This window comes from Mirounga angustirostris, unplaced genomic scaffold (genome assembly GCF_029215605.1).
Source record: "Mirounga angustirostris isolate CCGP_5_RB_7025 unplaced genomic scaffold, mMirAng1.0.hap1 SCAF_7, whole genome shotgun sequence".
NCBI lineage: Eukaryota > Metazoa > Chordata > Mammalia > Carnivora > Phocidae > Mirounga > Mirounga angustirostris.
This window is the reverse complement of record NW_026991715.1, coordinates 60,908,789-60,927,080: the sequence shown is the minus strand read 5'-3', so window position 1 is coordinate 60,927,080 and position 18,292 is coordinate 60,908,789. Positions and strand designations below refer to the sequence as shown.

Below are 18,292 nucleotides of genomic sequence, written 5' to 3'. Positions count from 1 at the left end.
AGTGATTACATTTCCAAAAGGCAAGAGATCATTTAAAAATGTGAAATGTAAATATATATACATATTCTTTAATATGGATAGTTTCAAACACTCAAAATGTCAAGCAGAATAACTAAGTACAGGTAAGCATAAAAAATTGCTCAGACTATTCCAAAAAATCAGCTCAAAGACCAAATCAAGCAGTTCTAAAAACTGATGAAGATAAGCGATTATACTGTAGCATACATTCCTTAATTATCTCCATCAAAAGTACATCTAAAAATTATCTAAAGCAACTGAAAAAGGAAGTTCAATAATTACTTACCTGACTTTATCCCTGAACTTCACAATTGGCACTTTTGCTCGAATCAGCTGAGGTCTCTCAATGTAGCCAGCTGAAGGATAAAAGATAATGTGAATACCTGTAAATGTTTCTCAAATTCATAGTGTTCCAATGCACATTTTTAAAAAATAGTATTTTACTAAACTAAAACAATTTAACAGTCTTTGATAAGAAAGCAAAGGAAGGACATTATCACATTCTTCTAAGACTGAAACTTCTAATACCATTTAGAGGAATTTATATTAAAATTCAGAAATGTCATCTAATATCTAGTAATAGTCATAAAGAAATTCATCACAGCATTATACACATGAAAAATATCTAGGCTGGCAGCAAGGGGATAGCTAAATTCTAGTATAGCACAAGGCAAAATATTATGGCAGCCATAAAAATCCTATTTATAAAGAGTCTTTAATGTGGAAAGGCCTACACATGATACATGGGGCAGTGATACATTTAAATAAGTATGATCTCTAAGTGGAAGAATACATGTACTCATATTTTTATTCCATCAAACTTTAAAAATTTTTTTTTAAATAATACATGTCCATTATAGAAAACTAGGAAAATACAGGAATATATAAAAAAAGGACACTGCAAACTTTTCCCAAAGGAACAATTTCCTAATGCTGTAACTAAAGAAAAGCATAATACCAGACTTAAAAATGATAATTTTTCCTGTTATAATGCTTTTACCACCAAAATCATAAAATACGTCAAGCTTCAAATAGAATTTGTGTGCAGGAATTCAATGAGGCTTCAATGAAAAATAAGATTAAGAGTTAAAAGTCTCAAGTTCCAGGTACAGGTTCTGAGAGCAACAAACAAACTATACTCCTCAGGCTAATTACTAAACCCACTGATCATCATTCTCCTTAACTATGAAAAATAACCAAAAAAACTTTTGAAGTAGATGATTTCTAACGTCCCTTTGTTTTTAATATTTGATTATTCTAATAACAGCTATGGAAAATCCACTTAAGGTATGAATTACTCCTTTACTTCACAAATGTGAAAACTTAAGTCCACTAAAATAAATCACTTCATTTATTTCTCTCCAACAGTAGATATAACTCATCCAGGGCAATAACTTGTCACTTGACTTTGTATTTTCCAGGCCAAAGCCTGACACATAGGAGTATCTGTTGAATAAATGGACACAGCTCTTTCCAACATCACACAGGTAGAGTGACTTAAACTGTCCACAATATTGTGGAAATTTAAAATAATTTGAGATGGCTTAACATGTAGATTAAAATTCACTTAGCTCACTTATTCAAGAATAAAATCTTACAATAAAATGGCCTAAGTCAATAATTTTGCTTTTTGTTGGAGTAATTCATTTACGGGCTTCATGTTCAGTGATTCTATTTTTAAAATGTGATGTCATAAACTGCATGTCATTGCAAAACAGATGAAATTCTCACTTCCCCACATGAATACTTTATCTGTATCACCCTTTTGGCTTTTCACAGATACTCTGCACTACAGCTATTCATATTCATGCTTTGGCTTCCCTAATAGTCTACTGAGAAAAAGAACTGAAGCTTATATATATTTGAATTCCCAGTGCATGCAGTGGGATTATCTTCTAAGTAAACTCAAAGAATTGTTATCTTTCTAATCAAGAGTTAAAAAGAATTCATTTGGAAAAAAAGGATCCATATTATACCTATCCTGACCAGATAAACAACTCTTACCAGAAAATAAAGTGAGAGACATATTAAATAGTTACGTCAGATGACATATGAACTTGAGGCATATGAAACTTACAAAGTCTAGTACAGAAGTGTTTATGGACTAAGGTGAGTATATGCCGTGCTTCAGTCTTCTGATTTACCTGAAAAAAACACTGAAAAGTTAAAAATAAAGTGTTTTTTCATTACCTTTCTAAATTTAGTGTTTTATTTTCTTAATGTTTCTCATCAAAGAGAAACCATACAAAGTAAACTTTTCTTCAGAGTTATTTTTCAGTATACATTAAATTACATTATAGAAAACGTCAACTTTAATGCTGTCTTTCACATCAACATTCCTAAATCAATTCCTAATCATAAACTTAAGGCAAAATTTTAAAAATATTAAAAGTCTTATACGTCATTTAACTTTAGTATAAATGGACATAAAGCAATCTTCTCCTAGAAAAACAAACAGAGGGCGCCTGGGTGGCTCAGTCAGTTAAGCATCTGCCTTCAGCCCAGGTCATGATGCCAGGGTCCTGGGACTGAGCCCCGCACCAGGCTCCCTGCTCAGCAGAGAGTTTGCTTCTCCCTCTCCCTCTACCCCCCACCCCCACTCTTATCCCCCCGCTCCTACTGTCTCTCTCTCTCTCTCTCAAATAAAATCTTCAAATTAAAAAAAAAAGAAAAAAAGAACAAACAGAATTTTAACTTTCTGTTAACAGATTGTATCCTTATCTTAAGGATAAGGTTCAAATCTATGGTGTCTCACTCTAAGTTCTGACATGATTCAAACATATGAACAAGAGAGGATTAGTAGGATGTGGCTGGGTAGAGTCTAACTCTAATTCTGAGAGAAAGATTTAATTAAAAGTCTAGTATTCTTCACTATGTTTATTATTTCCGAGGCTTTTTTTTCAAAGTTTTCCTTTACATGATTTCAAAGCCTAGAAACATGTCAGTTTCTTTCCTGGAATAAATCTCTTTCTGATTTGCAGTAACTAGAAGCCAATTTTGTTAATGAAATAATAAAAATAATAAAAATATATATTATGATTCAGTAGATATTTTTTGTATTTTTAAAGAGGTGAAATGTAGTAACGCATACAAAAACTATAGTGAAATTAATCTTTGGTAATTCAGAAGAGACCTCAGCATATTAAAGAGATTGCTTCAAGTTGGCTTAATGAACACCAATTGCTGTGGTATTAAGGACCCATAAGAGTATCAGTAAACAGGAAATTCAAACAAACATAAACTAAATAACAAAATTTGGTTGCTAAATAAAAATAAAAATAAACCCAAAATATCACAGAAAAATATATTCAATCACAATAGTATTTTTTTAAAAGTCAGTGAAATCCCTTTTTGTATTCCCAAAATAAGAACTCCAAACCCCATAGCATTTCTAGAGGGGAAAAAAAGATTAAAAATAGAATCACTGATAATTCAAACGGAAAGGAAACATATCAAAATAATACTGACACATACTCTTCTTGTTGCATCCTGGCAACATATCCAATCCAATGACATTTCAAAATAGAGGCAGAGCAAACACAGTGAAGCCATCTTACTTTAACAACTTAAAAATAAATTCTAAAATCCCTGTTATGTGTATTTGTGCGTATGCACATGCCTTAAAAGAAAAGGCATTTCCTGACTTTCCTTGAATTACTATGAAGAGAGAATCCAAAGAACTAATTAAAACAAAACAAGTTTTTTCCTTTAATGGTTTTTTCTGTTTTTTTTTTTAACTAGGCTCCACACCCAGCATGGAGCCCAAAGTGGGGCTCACACTCACAACCCTAAGATCAAGAGCTGAGATCAAGAGTCAGATGCTTAACCAACTGAGCCACCCAAGGCACGCCTCTTCAACAATTTTTATATGAAATTTCTTGAATGACTTAACATAAGAAGAACTCTTGCAATAAATATTTCATTACTTACTGGTTCTTCTTTAACAACTAGGCATAAATCACCATCACTGCTCCGGGTACCAAATCCATTTAAAGAGGACCCAACCAAAAAAAGTCTGCTTTCTAGAGAAATAGAATGGAATTATAAGGTATTATTTAATATTTGAAGTAGGAATGCATATACAAAGGGCATGCAAAATAGGGAAACATACGTGGAAATAACAGCTGAATTTCTCTCTGCAGCTGTGTTCGACACAGTTCTTTCTTCTTTAAATCACTTACTTGCTGCTGACATGCTTCAAATAACTCCAGTATCTGCTGACTCAACTTGAATCCACCACAAAAAAAGTAAAAATTTTGTTCAGAAATGTAAAAGTAATTACCATCCTAAGAAGTGTTGTTTTACACAGTATTTTAAATACAACAGTATTTTAAAAAAATAAATGAATATTTATCTCCTTAACATTTTCCAAAACTACTGTTACTCAATAGTTACTTAATAACTAAAATAGTTACTAACTTTTCCAAAGTAAAGTATCATTGATAAGTCACAGGAAAAGTACAGTTGGTCACAGAAAATTCTTAATGAGTATAAGCCTTGGGACAGCAAACTACAATTTTCACTTGCTGCCTGTTTCTGGAAGGCACATGAGCTAAGAATGGTTTTTACATTTTTAAAGGGTTATAAAAACAAACAAGTAAAGATATGCAACAGAAACATATGAATGGCAAAGTCTAAAATATTTACTATCTGTCCCTTTAAAAAAGAAGTTTGCCCAACCCAATATTCATACCACCAATAACAAATATTAACAAACTTTAAAAAACCCCTGGTGGTCCTTGCCCACGCAAACTGCCCTCCTTCCCCATTTTTACAATACTGGCTTGAACCCTGTCTTCTTACTGCCATCTATAGATAGATCTCCTTGTTCATCTACCTATCTGGTTTACACTTTCCCCGCCAACCCAACTCTTATCATCATCACAGGTAATTTCCTCATCTACAACAGGCTATATACATATCACAACATACTCCTACCATTTCTGAACTTCTCTTACTTCAATATTTTTCATCAGCGTTGCACTCCCACAGCCATAACATGGTCTTTACAATAAAAGAGAACAGACCTCTGAAATTTTAAATTCCAATATTCTATCTTGGCTTCAATCTCCTGTCCAATTCTTACTTTCTTACTCCCCTCATACCTGTTCCAGAACCATAAAGACCTGAGTTTTACTGAATCCTCCCTTTTTTCCCAGCTCATTAGCACCTGAGTGGTATAATTTCTTTCCCTATCCAGTCTATACCACAAAGTGCATCCCTTGAACCACTCTCTTTTGTCATGCCTTAACATTATCCCCTTGTCATGCTCAATCTAACATCTGTCCTGAAAAATCTTAATCTTAGGTCTATACAACCACCTTCCAAGTTCTTACATCAGAACATGAAACAAAAAAATTTTTAAATCACAAAACTGACCTCTTTCAACTTTATAAAGTCTAGCCTAAGGTTGGTCCTTAGCATCATTCAGGCTTCCATGCCTCTGGTTAGATTTTGCTCTCACTTCTCACCATCATCGTTCTAAAATCTTTACTACTTTCCTCAAGTCCCCTATACTTACCTCATTCTCTGTAGCAAATAACTTTACATAAAGTTTACTAAGAAAAGTGAAAATACATGAGAGACAATGGACTCTGAAAACAAACAGGGTTCTAGAGGGGAGGGGGGTGGGAGGATGGGTTAGCCTGGTGGTGGGTATTGAGGAGGGCACATTCTGCATGGAGCACTGGGTGTTATGCACAAACAATGAATCATGGAACACTTCATCTAAAATTAATGATGTAATGTATGGGGATTAACATAAGAATAAAAAAAAAAAGTGAAAATAGCAGATGTAACATTCCTCAGCTTCCTAACTGCAAAGTTCTGCAAACTAACATACCTGAATGAATCTCATCTCTTTATCTCTTCTGTCAGACAAACTGTTCTCTTCCCCTGTTCAAAGTTAATCCCTCTACCAATACTTTTGTTCCAGGGCACAAATACTTCCATGAGTTTTTCCCTATCTCTCTTGCATTTTCAGCCTCTCCCTCTCTAGGCCTTCCCCAGAGCCCATGTGCCATGAAGCACTAGTCTCACCCATCATTTAAATGTTTTCTTAAAACAGGCAAATAAACAAAACAAAAACAGAAACAAACTCATACATACAGAAAACAAACTGATGGCTGTCAAAAGGAGGGCATAAAGGAATAGGCAAAATAGGTGAAGGGGATTAAGAGATACAAACTTTGTTACAAAATAACTATGTTACAGGGTTGAAAGATAGGGCATAGGGAACGTAGTCAATAATATTGTAATAACTTTATACTGCTGTGACAGAATAATTACATTTAATGTGGTGAGCATTTCCTAACATATATAATTATCAAATCACTGTTGTACACCTAAAACTAATATATAATATGTCAACTGTACTTCATTAAAAATTTTTTAATTAAAAAAAGAAAAAGAATTTTTAAATAGATGGACAAAAAAATAAAACATTTTCTTTTGTCATGTTTAGAATACACATTTTAAGAAGGCAGAGGCAGTCTGGGCAATTAGACAATGAAAGAGACATCATTTTTTAATATCCCTTTGATAACAATATTAATATACTTAACATTAATATTTTAATAGTTTTTAATAACCCTCCCTCCAAAAAAACATAAAGCAACCAGAATAAAACAAACATATAAAACCAAACTAAAATAAAATAAAAGAGAGCCAACAAATACAAATGACTACATATCACTCATGAACCCCAAAATATGAGCAATTGGAACCAAATACCAATAGCGGCAAGACCCACATGGTACCAGAAACATTAAGAAGAAAAAAAGGAAAAAGATTTTGGACAGTCCTGAAGCCAGACCATCCAGAAATCAAATTGCCTATAGGTAGTACTTCCTGCCCCCTTCCTCAAATTGAGGAATCCAATTCAGAGTGGAACAGCAACCAAAACTGGGGGAGAGTTTCACAGGCTACATGTGAGAGTTTACAGGTAAATGCAAGAGGATCACAGAAAGATCAGAAATCTCAAAACAAAGTGAAAGCTCCCTTCTAAGACAAAGCAACACACAAGCAGAAACTGCCAGGAGAAATCTAAACTAAACAGTAGAGAGCCATAAGAGGCAAAGAAAACACGGTCTAGAACTAAAATGATTCTGACTCCCAAGGGACATATGACAATGTCTGACAACATTTTTAGTTATCATAACTGGGGGCAAGAGGGATGCCATAGGGTGGTCACTGGCATCCAGTAGTTAGAGGTCAGGATGCCACTAAATATCCTACAGTGAATTGGGACAATCCCTCACAGCAAAGACTATCTGACCCAAAATGCTGAAAAATCCTAGTCTAGCTATAAGTAAAGAAAAAGGAGAGAAAAAGTATCAGACAGTATATTTCTGAATACTACATAACTATAGAAAAGGATTCCTAAAGCCATAAATCTAGGAAAGCTAGTCTGCCCAACCATTCTAATTTAAAAGTAGTACAGGAAAAGGCATCTCACTTGTATTTGTATTTGTTAAATGCAAATTTTGGAATCTCAGAGAGGTGAGAATAAGAGGACAGAAAAAATATTTGAAGAAATAACGCCTAAAAAGGACTCTGGTCAATTTTCATACAAAGTTTTTGGATTTTTGTCTTGTTTTGTTTTTTAAAGATTTTTTTTATTCATTTGAGACAGATAAGAGAGAGAGAGAGAATGAGCAGGGAGAGAGGCAGAGGAAGGAGAAGCAGACTCCCTGCTGAGCTGGGAGCCCAATGTGAGGCTTGATCCCAGGACACTCAGATCATGACCTGAGCCCAAGGCAGATGCCCAACCATCTGAGCCACTCAGGTGCCCTTCATACAAAGTTTTTATAAGAAAACTGAGAATAGACTAACACTCCTACAGATAATAAAGCACACCAGAAAGACATGTCCACAAAACTATTGGAAATTTTAACATAATATATCAAGCCAAGGCTTTTTCTCCTGTTTTTATTTCCCAAAAAGATAAGTGACTATAAAGTATCTATACTAGTACTAACAAAAAAGAATTGGAAATCTACATTTTAAAAACTTATCAAAGGCAGCAAAAAACAGTAAGTATTTTAGAAATATGTTTACCAAAAGATACATAAAACTTGTACACTTAAAATTACTAAGTACTGATGTGAGAAATTAAAAACCTAAATAAATGGAGAGCTATACCATGTTCATGGATCAGGTAACTAGTGTTAAGATGTTAATGCTCCTGAAATTAATCTACACAGTCAATGCAATCAAAACAAAATAAAATACCCAGCATGTTTGTTTCTAGAAGTTGAGAAAGTAACTTTAAATTTTATTTGAAAGGCAAAAGACCAAGAATAGCCAAAAAGAAAAAAAAAAAAGGAAGAAAAAAGTTGGAGGATTTGCTTTATCAGACTTCAAGACTTACTATAACAGCTACAGTAAATAAGAAAGTATGGCATAGGCAAAAGGATAGATTAAAAAGAAAACAAAAACTACTGAAATATTTGTGAATATAATGATATGATACCTTTCATGTACTTCAAACAAATGAGGAAGAGCAGTATAGATGAAATAAATTGGTAGTTATGTTGGTGGTTTTTAAAGCTTAGTAATATGAGGATTTATGATACTATATTCTATTTTTGTATATATTTGATATTTTCCATTAAAACCTTTTCAAAAGCATCCAAGTTTAGGGGACGCCTGGGTAGCTCAGTCATTAAGCGTTTCCCTTCAGCTCAGGTTATTATCCCAGGGTCCTGGGATCGAGCCCTGCATCGGGCTCCCCGCTCTGTGGGAAGCCAGCTTCCCCCTCTCTCACTCCCCCTGCTTGTGTTCCCTCTCTCATTATGTCTCTGTCAAATAAATAAATAAAATCTTTTAAAATAAAATAAACGCATCCAAGTTTATAAAAGATTTGAAAGTGGCCAGTAAAGTGGTTAATATAAAATTTTAAATAACACTTAACAATTAAATTTTATTGATTTGCAGGACTGGCAAACTATGGCCTGTAAGCCAAATACTGTCCTTGAACTGTTTTTGCGGAGGCAGTAAGATAAAATAATTTTTACATGTTTTAAGCATTGTTTCAAAAAGAGAGAAAAGAAAAAAGAATATTTAACAGAGACCCCACACAGCCCACATGTCTAAATTATTTACTCTTTGGCCCTTATAGAAAAAGTTTTGCCGACCCCATGATCTAGAGAATCAGTTAGGCAGATCAACACAATCCTAGAACTAACAGTAGGTATTATCCTACATATAACTACATTTCTTGGGTAGCAAAAAGAAATTTCTTTATAACAATGCTCAAATAAAATTTTATCATATTTATGAAGTTCTTTCATCCAAATGATATTCATATAGAAACATTCCTATACAAAAAAATTCATGATTATGTGAAAAATATAAAATTCTATATACTTGCTCCTTTCCCTTTTTTACATTCATGGAAACGTTTCTTCTCTTTCAAGTACTGCTATAATGGAGCACTAACAGCTTTCTATACAAAAGGATTCTCATTATCTAGCTATTTACTTAGGGATTCACATTATCAAATTATGTTCCTGCATCCTAGAACAGACACCATATAGAATATAGAGTACAAATGAGACAAAACTCAAAATAAATGTACATACATGCTGAAATAAGACTTCTACTACTTAAATTTAGAGAAATATTTCAGAAGATGGCTCAATGTTCTTATAATTCGGGGGGGCGGAAGGTATGATATGAATTATCCCTGGCTGATGAATATCAGGCATCAAATATTCAAATCATGTATGTAATACCAAGGTGACTATGAATAATGGCACTTCAGGAACTTGCTTTTGCTTCACTCAGAAGCATATTTTTCCCCATCACTGGTTCAAAAAAATGATTCCAACAAAGTATCCATATAATAGATAACAAAGTTATTTCAAACTCTACAATACTACCTGTTTAGGCTGCCTTCCAGGACCTATTACTTTAATTTAAAGTAATTGTAGAAGATATCACTTTCTCACTATAAATAAAAGTTGTATCTGTTCAAAACTGTACAAAATATTTACCTATAGTATAAAATACTAAAATTAATGTTTCTTCCAAATATAAATGTTCATTTTCCCTAAAAAATATTATAACCTGTCTTCAAAGCCAGGCTCAAAAAAATTACCAATGAAGTTACTGTCTTAGGTCAACACAAGTCATCAAGGACAAGTATAGACAGATTCAGAAAAGCTTTTAAATGTGTCAATAAATAAAGCTTAAGGTATAACTTTCACATGTCATTCTCAGCAGCTTCTACATTTGTCCGTGTTAGCTGGGTCCCCATGTAAAAGAAAGTGAAAAAAACCTTTCAGCTGGGATTACCAAAACCTGATCATATACTATATGGAAACGGTAACAGGTTTTTGACTAAATATAAGTGCTATCTGAAACAACAAACACAACTCAGAAACAAGCTTTCAAAGACAAGAGCAATAAAATTAAATATGGTACAGAAAACATTAGTTATTAATTCATAAACATTTCAACAAAAACTATCAATTCCTCAGGCTCTCTCCTGCTCTCTCCCCTCAGGCAACAAAGATTGCCATAATATTTGTTACATACGTTAACTCTGGAAAAATAAAGCTAGATATATAATAAAAGTTTAAATTCGTTACTGATGTTAAATTCCCTTTCTCTTAAAATTGACTAAAATAAAATAGAATCAGGAAAATGTCATGCCAAAAACACACTCCTTGTTTTTGTGTTAAATTACTGTTTTTGTGTGGAGTAGAGTCTTCTTTTTTTTTTTTTTAAAGATTTTATTTATTTATTTGAGAGAGAGAGAATGAGAGAGAGCACATGAGACGGGGGAGGGTCAGAGGGAGAAGCAGACTCCCTGCCGAGCAGGGAGCCCTATGCGGGACTCCATCCAGGGACTCCAGGATCATGACCTGAGCCGAAGGCAGTCGCTTAACCAACTGAGCCACCCAGGCGCCCCTGGAGTAGAGTCTTCTTAATTTATAAACTGGCACATTAATTAGGCACTTTGAATTACTGATTTCTTTCCCTTTAGTCTGATTGCTTTTAGGCATATATTATTATTGAACTTGACCAAGAAATAAAAGGAGAATGGAAAAACAAAACAAAACAAGCTTTCACTTGAGGACCTATTGTGTACAGTCCTGGCCTAGATTTTCTACAGAAAAATACATCTCAGTAGCTTTCAAAACTTTTCTGACACATACATTATAAAGACAGAGCCCTAGGAATAAATTTAAAAGACAACAAATAAATGGAAAGATATCCTGCATTCATGGATTGGAAGAACTAAAATTGTTAAAAAGTCCAAATCAATCTATAGATTTAATGCAAACCCTATCAAAACTCCAATGGCATTTTTCACAGAAATAGAAAAAGCGTTGGTGAAAGTCCCATGGAACCACAAATAACCCAGAAAAGCTATAGCAATCTTGAGCAAGAACAACAATGGAAACATCACACTCCTGATTTCAAATTATACTACAAAGGTATGGTATTCAAAACAGTATGGTCCTGGCATAAAAACAGACACCAGACCACTACAGAGCCCAGAAATAAACGCATATGTACACAGTTAACTTATCTTTAACAAAGGTGCCAAGACTATGCAATGGGACAGACTATACGAAAAGGATATTCCTCAACAATGTTGGGCAAACTGGAAATCTACATGGGAAAGAATGAAACTGGACCCTTATCTTACACCAAACACAAAAACCAACTCAAAGTGGATTAAAGATTTAAAAGTAGGGCGCCTGGGTGGCTCAGTTGGTTAAGCGACTGCCTTCGGCTCAGGTCATGATCCTGGAGTCCCGGGATCGAGTCCCGCATCGGGCTCCCTGCTCGGCAGGGAGTCTGCTTCTCCCTCTCCCACTCCCCGTTTGTGTTCCCTCTCTCGCTGTGTCTTTCTCTGTCAAATAAATAAATAATCTTTAAAAAAAAAAAAAAAAAAAGATTTAAAAGTAAATAAATAAAATCTTAAAAAAAAAAAAAAGATTTAAAAGTAAGACCTGAAACTGTAAAACTCTAAAAGCTCCTTGACAGTGGTCTTGCAATGATTTTTTTGGACCTGACACTAAAAGCACAGTCAACAAAAGCTAAAAATTAACAAGTGGGACTACATCAAACTAAAAAATTTCTGCACAGCTAAAGAAACAGTCAACAAATTGAAAAAGGAACCTACAGAATGGGAGAATATATTCACAAATGATAGATCCAATAAGGAGTTAATATCCAAAATATGTAAGAAACTCATATGACTCAATAGCAATCAATCAATAACCCAATTTAAAAATGGGCAAAGGACCTGAACAAACATTTGGAATCCAAAGAAGATACACAAATGCCAACAGGTACCTGAAAGGTGTTCAACATTACTAATCATCAGGGAAATGCAAATCAAATCCACAATGAGATATTATCTCACACTTGTTAAAAGGCTATTATCAAAAAGTTAAAGGTAACAAGTGTTGGCCAGGATGTAGAGGAAAAGGAAACCCTTCCATACTGTTGGTAAAAATGTAAATTGTTACAACCATACTGGAAAACATTATGGAGGCTCCTCAAAAAATTAAAAATAGAACTACCATATGATCCAGCACTTCTGGGTATATATTCAAAAGAAATAAAGTCACTATCTCAAAGAGGTATCTGCACTCCATGTTCACTACAGCATTAAACACAATATCCAAGATACGGAAACATCCTAAATGTCTGTCAATGGATGAATGGATAAAGAAAATGTGGCATATATATACACACACACACACACACACACACACCCATACACATTCATATACACATATATACACATATACATATACATACAGACCCACACATATACACACACAGAATGGAATATTATTTGGCCTTACAAAAGAAGGAAATTCTGCCACTTGCAACATGGACAAACCTGGAAGACATTATGCTAAATGAAATAAGCTACACATAAAAATAAAATACTGCATGATCTCACTTATCTTACATCTTAAATCTTAAAAAGTCAAATAAATAAGCAGAAAGTAGAACGGTGATTATCAGGAGCTGGGAGGTATGGGGGAAATGGGGTGATGTTGGTCAAAGCATACAAACTTGCAGTTATAAGATAGTTCCAGAAATATAATGTACAATATGGTGACTTTAATAAAATGCATTATATACTTGAAATTTGCTAAGAGTGTAGATCTTAGTTGTTCTCACAACAAAAAACTATGGTAACTGTGTGAGGTAAAGGACATTAGCTTGATTGTGGTAGTCATTTCACAATTTATAGACATTATAGTGTACAACTTAAATACATACAATTTTTGTCATCATACCTCAATAAAGCTTGGAAAAAAGGAGTTAGGTAGGAGATGCGGGCATACACATTTTAACTACAGTTGACCTTTGAACAACACAGGTTTGAATTGCACAGGTCCACTTATAGACTTTTTCCAATGAATGCAGTATAGTACTGTAAGTGTATTTTTTTTTGTATGATTTTAACATTTGTTGTCCAGCTTACTTTAAGAATACAGTATATAATACATGTAACATACAGTAGGCTATTAGCAGAATTTTTTTGGGTGTCAAAAGTTATACAGGGATTTTCAACTGCGTAGGAGGTTGGCGCCCCTAATCACTGTGATGTTCAAGGGCCAACTGTATTGGAAATTCAGTGAGCTAACGCTTTACAAACATTCCCTTTTTAAATTTGTTTCTAAGAGCAATAATGAAATTTAAAAGAAAATTTTTTAAAGATAGATCCTCTAAGAGATCTCTAACTGTCCCTAAACTGTTCCTCCAAGGGTACCAAGAGGATCCATAAAATTTTCTCCTCTCCAAAATTAAACATTATACAAGATATCTTGAGTAATTCATTCATAATCATCTTTTTATTTTATAATCAATACCAAGAAAACCTCAGCCTAACCTCATCTCAACTAAAAATTCAAAATCAATTACTTCAATTCAATTAATATCTTCAAACTAACCAGAATTTCCAAAGAACAGTTATAATAGATAGAATTCAGGAGCTTGGTTAACTCTTGATTCCTCTACAGCCTCTTTTTTGTCCAGGCAACCATATATTCACCTAAAAGCTAGAGTGAAATAAAAGTTAATTCAGAAAGGTAATTCAGATATCTTACTTGAAGAGTTGTTTGTTAATACAGCAACTTGAAAAACAGACAAAAGATTTTAAAATGGAGGGAAAAAAGTAAATTCAGAGTGTATTCATTTTCAAAAACTTAAATCTTCAGGTTTCAAAACGAAGAATATGAATTTTCAAAGTAATTAAAACTTTTACTAACAAAATCTTTCCTTGGAGCTGGCTGAACCAGCTGACTGATACATTATTAATTACAATAAATTCATTATTACCAATCTTAGGTCGGTCTTCTACACTACACAGCAAGTACTCTTTCAAGTCTTCTCCATTCTATTCCTCTATTTCTATTTCTCTATTTCACAGCTTGATTTCCTGCAGTCAGTCAATGCTATTTCAAACCTTCTCCACTATTCTCAAACCTTGGACATCCCACTTCATTCTCCCCACTCGTAATAGATGACCTTGCGCAATAACCCAGAATGAAAACAGGAAGAAGCCACTCAACTATGGGAATGCCACATTAACTTCTCCATATCATATCTACAAACTTCCTGGTTATCTACACCAATCCTCCCCTCCTATCCTCCAATTCCAAAAAGCTTTTCTCTTCCCTAAAGCCAATCACTGCACCTATTAAGCAGGATCCATGCCCTAACTTCTGAGGAAACTTATTACGATTGTTTTTTTCTTTGCAGAGTAGTCAATCTCCTCTCTTTCCACTAAATCTTTCCCATAAACGTTCATATGTGGTTGAAGTTTCTCCAACCTTAAAAATTAAAAAAAAAAAAAAACCTTTGTTCCAACTTCAAATCTTTAGCTCCTCCCCTTTACAGCCAAACTTCCCAAAAACAGTTGTATATACTTTTAGTTTCCATTTCTGTTTTCCCATTCTTTCCACAAACTATTTCAGTCTTGAATCCAGGCTCTCTTCTCTCCCTGAACAATTATATCCACCCTCTTGGCTTCAATTACCATCTATATGCCAATGATTACCAAATGTACATTTCTGGTATCTTTCCTGTGAATTTCAGATCTATAATATTAAACTATCATCTCTAATATCTAATTTGATGTTTCAAAATGCACGATAAAGACAACATGTCCACAGACTTCATGAGGCCCCTGCTTATCCTCCAATTCCTATTAAACACACACAGACATAAATATTGTTCCTCTTCCATTTTGTTCCATCTCAGTGAATGAACCTACCATGAATCCATGCAGAATCCTGAAACTTAGAAGTAATCCTCAGTACCTTCTTCTCTATCTAATCTAGTGGTTCTCAACCAAAGGCAATTCTGCACCCACCCACCCCCACCCCACCCCCACCAGCTACCCCCAGCCCCCACCCCCGCCCAGGGGACATTTGGCAATGTCTGTAGACTTTTGTTTCTCTTAACAGGATTGGTGGCATCTAGTGAGTTAAAGCCAGAAATGCAGCTAGACATTCTAAGATGCACAAGACAGCCTCTCCACTTTAAAGAAAGTTGGTCCAAAATGTCAAGAGTCAAGAGGCTTAGGTGACATAATCTAATCAAATCACCAAATCCTATCAATTTCAATTCCCAAATACAGCTTAAATCCAACAATTTCTCTTCATCTTAACTACCAACACTGCATAATTCAAGGCACCACTACCTTTTACCCAGAATAGAATATTACAATAACTTCCTACATCTATCCTTGTTCAAATTCCACAGTGAAGTAAAAATAATTTTAACTTACCTCTCTTCCCTGCCTAAAAAACGCCCTGCATGGTATTCCACTGCTCTTAGGTTGAACACCAAAATAATATACTAGAGTTTGGCCCTCTCCCCACTTCTACCACACTTCAGCCACTCTCCCCTAATCAACCAAACTCTAGCCACCTTGGCCTCCTTTCAGTTCCTTGCATACTCCATGTTCCTTTCTACAGTGGGACCTTCGAAGATACTGTTCCTTCTCTCTGAAGCATTCTCTCCAACCCCACCACTCCTTCACTAGTTAACCCGTACTCATCCTTCAGATCTCAGCTAAAACATTACCTCCTCTAGACCATCCCTGACCTCAAAAACACTCTCTCAGAACTGCAATTTTCCTTCACTGAACTTACAAATATATAAATAAAACTGTGATTTGAATGGCCATTCTTTAATGGTTCTCCCTCTCACTATACTGTATGTATATGGTAAAGAGACCATGACCATGTATATTTAGCACAACACTGTGGTACAACATTGTAGCACAAAGATAACAGCACTCACAAGTATTTGTTGAATAATAAATAAAAACAGAATCTAGTCTACTCCCAAGAATTTCATTACAGGAGACTTCAGGATTCATATCTCTGGCCCTGCTTTGCTTCTGAAATATATACTGCCAATTCAACTACAACATATTTTTCTACAATACCAATTAGCTTATAGACAATTGATAAGTAGGTGAATGGTATCAATTCAACATGTTAGTTAATTTGAACACGGAGCTGAAATTCTACATCATAACATTCATGAGAAAGAAAAAGAATTCCTCAGTTTGGCTGCTGCACAGTAGGAGTCCTTATAGATCTAACACAACTAAAAATAAGTTCCCACCTATTTGGGTTCCCACTATATTGACGGTTCCCACTCAATAAAGCATCCCGTCAGCCTCAGACAACTCTCTGCGGATGTATTTCCTTCTGTGTCTATTAACAGCAGCCTCACAGACTCAGAGCTACACTTTTAACTGCCTTGTCTCAATGTCCACCACAAGGCAGTATCCCAACTCTATTTTGTATATTTTTAATATCCCCTGCAGCAGCATCCAGCCATACTAAGCCGCCTACCTGGTCTAACCAAGTTATTTCCCAAGGCATCAGTTATTACTCTTGATAGTGTTCTGGTTACAGAATTGTTTAGATTTTGAGTAGCCTACTCCAGCTCTATTTTCCCATAGCCCTATATTCTTAGTGAGCAATATTCAGAATACAAGCTTTCTCAAGTGCACAAAAATGACAAATCTTACCATGGTTACAAATAGTTCTTGACTAGTTCCTCAATTAATTTATATACCCCAAATCTATATTCCTTATTTCTGTTAGTAGTCCAAAATCAAATCATTGGAGACACAAATGCCTCTCTCTCTCTCTCCCCTATATTCAATGATTCCACACATTCTACCAATTTTCCTTATGCATGGTCTCTCACATCTTTCTCACTACCATATGCCATAACTGAAAGCTTCAGCACGTCTCATCTGAATGAATTTAATAGCCTTCAAGGTAATAATCATCCATCTTCCAGTCCCTCCTTATTCCAAGCTCAACTCCACTATACCACAAGAACTATCTTCTCCAAAATGCCAATCTGATTGTGCTATTCCTCTACTCAAAAACCTTCAGTGGCATTCAAGGCCTGAAACCACTACCCCATTTTTATTTCACACTGAAGCTCCCATTCACTTCATACTGTAGCAGAGGTAAACAGAGGTAAACAATACAAATCATTGAACACACTGCTGGCAAAGAAAGATACTTACTAGTATTAGCTGCTACTGCCACAGATTACCTGGTGTTACAGTCAGTTCTAAGAAAGTCATCTCCCTACCCTTGATTTTAAGCATCTTAAGTTCCTCCTCTTTGTATTATCAGAGACAAGGGTCAAATCTCAATTGTGTCACTTACTAGCTGTGACCTTGAGCAAGTTATTTAGCTTTCTGAGCCTCAGTAAAATTAGGGTACTATCCATGTCATGGGGTTGTTGAAAAGACTAAATGACATAACATATGTAGAATGCCTAGAAGAGAAGAGACATCAATAAATGTTAGTTTTCTTTAAAAGTGTTCGCTTAAAGAATGAACACAGAACTAACTGCTTGCCTTCTTTCCCCTACACCTAGGCAAGAAGAGAGTAGCTCTCAAAGAAATTGGCTTAACAACAAAATATATCCTTATCTTTCTGAAATAAATGCTTACTCCACAAACGTTAAGATTTAAGAGAATCTTTTCCTATGCTATTAAGCAAAGAAAAAGTTATTGATATGGAACCATACTTTACTAGATAATATATACTGATATAAATTATGTTATTAAATTTACTGAGACTCAACATATATTTAGTTTATGTGCAGAACTAGTAGTTATTTAGTTAGTTCTAATAGTTAACTATTAAACATATAAATACATGCAAAAATATAGAAAGCTTCAATACTTATAAATTCCATAAAAAATGAGCCTGCATACATACATTAAAAACCCGCATATAGT

At 34.6% G+C, this 18,292-nt stretch overlaps 1 protein-coding gene across 8 annotated transcripts in view; it reads right to left on the bottom strand.

The window, feature by feature from the left end:
• Positions 1–18,292, bottom strand: part of TENT2 (terminal nucleotidyltransferase 2) — a 67,869-nt gene that overhangs the window by 36,520 nt on the left and 13,057 nt on the right. For 5 of the 8 annotated variants that reach the window (XM_054512588.2, XM_054512601.2, XM_045897248.3 and 2 more), the window contains 4 exons: positions 4,130–4,244; positions 3,949–4,040; positions 2,096–2,174; positions 305–374 (listed from right to left, as the gene is read on the bottom strand). In XM_054512588.2, the coding sequence (XP_054368563.1) occupies positions 305–374; positions 2,096–2,174; positions 3,949–4,040; positions 4,130–4,244 (356 nt within the window). The remainder of the gene's footprint in view (positions 1–304; positions 375–2,095; positions 2,175–3,948; positions 4,041–4,129; positions 4,245–18,292) is intronic. The other 3 variants (XM_064596288.1, XM_054512605.2, XM_045897266.3) reach the window with 1 other exon arrangement.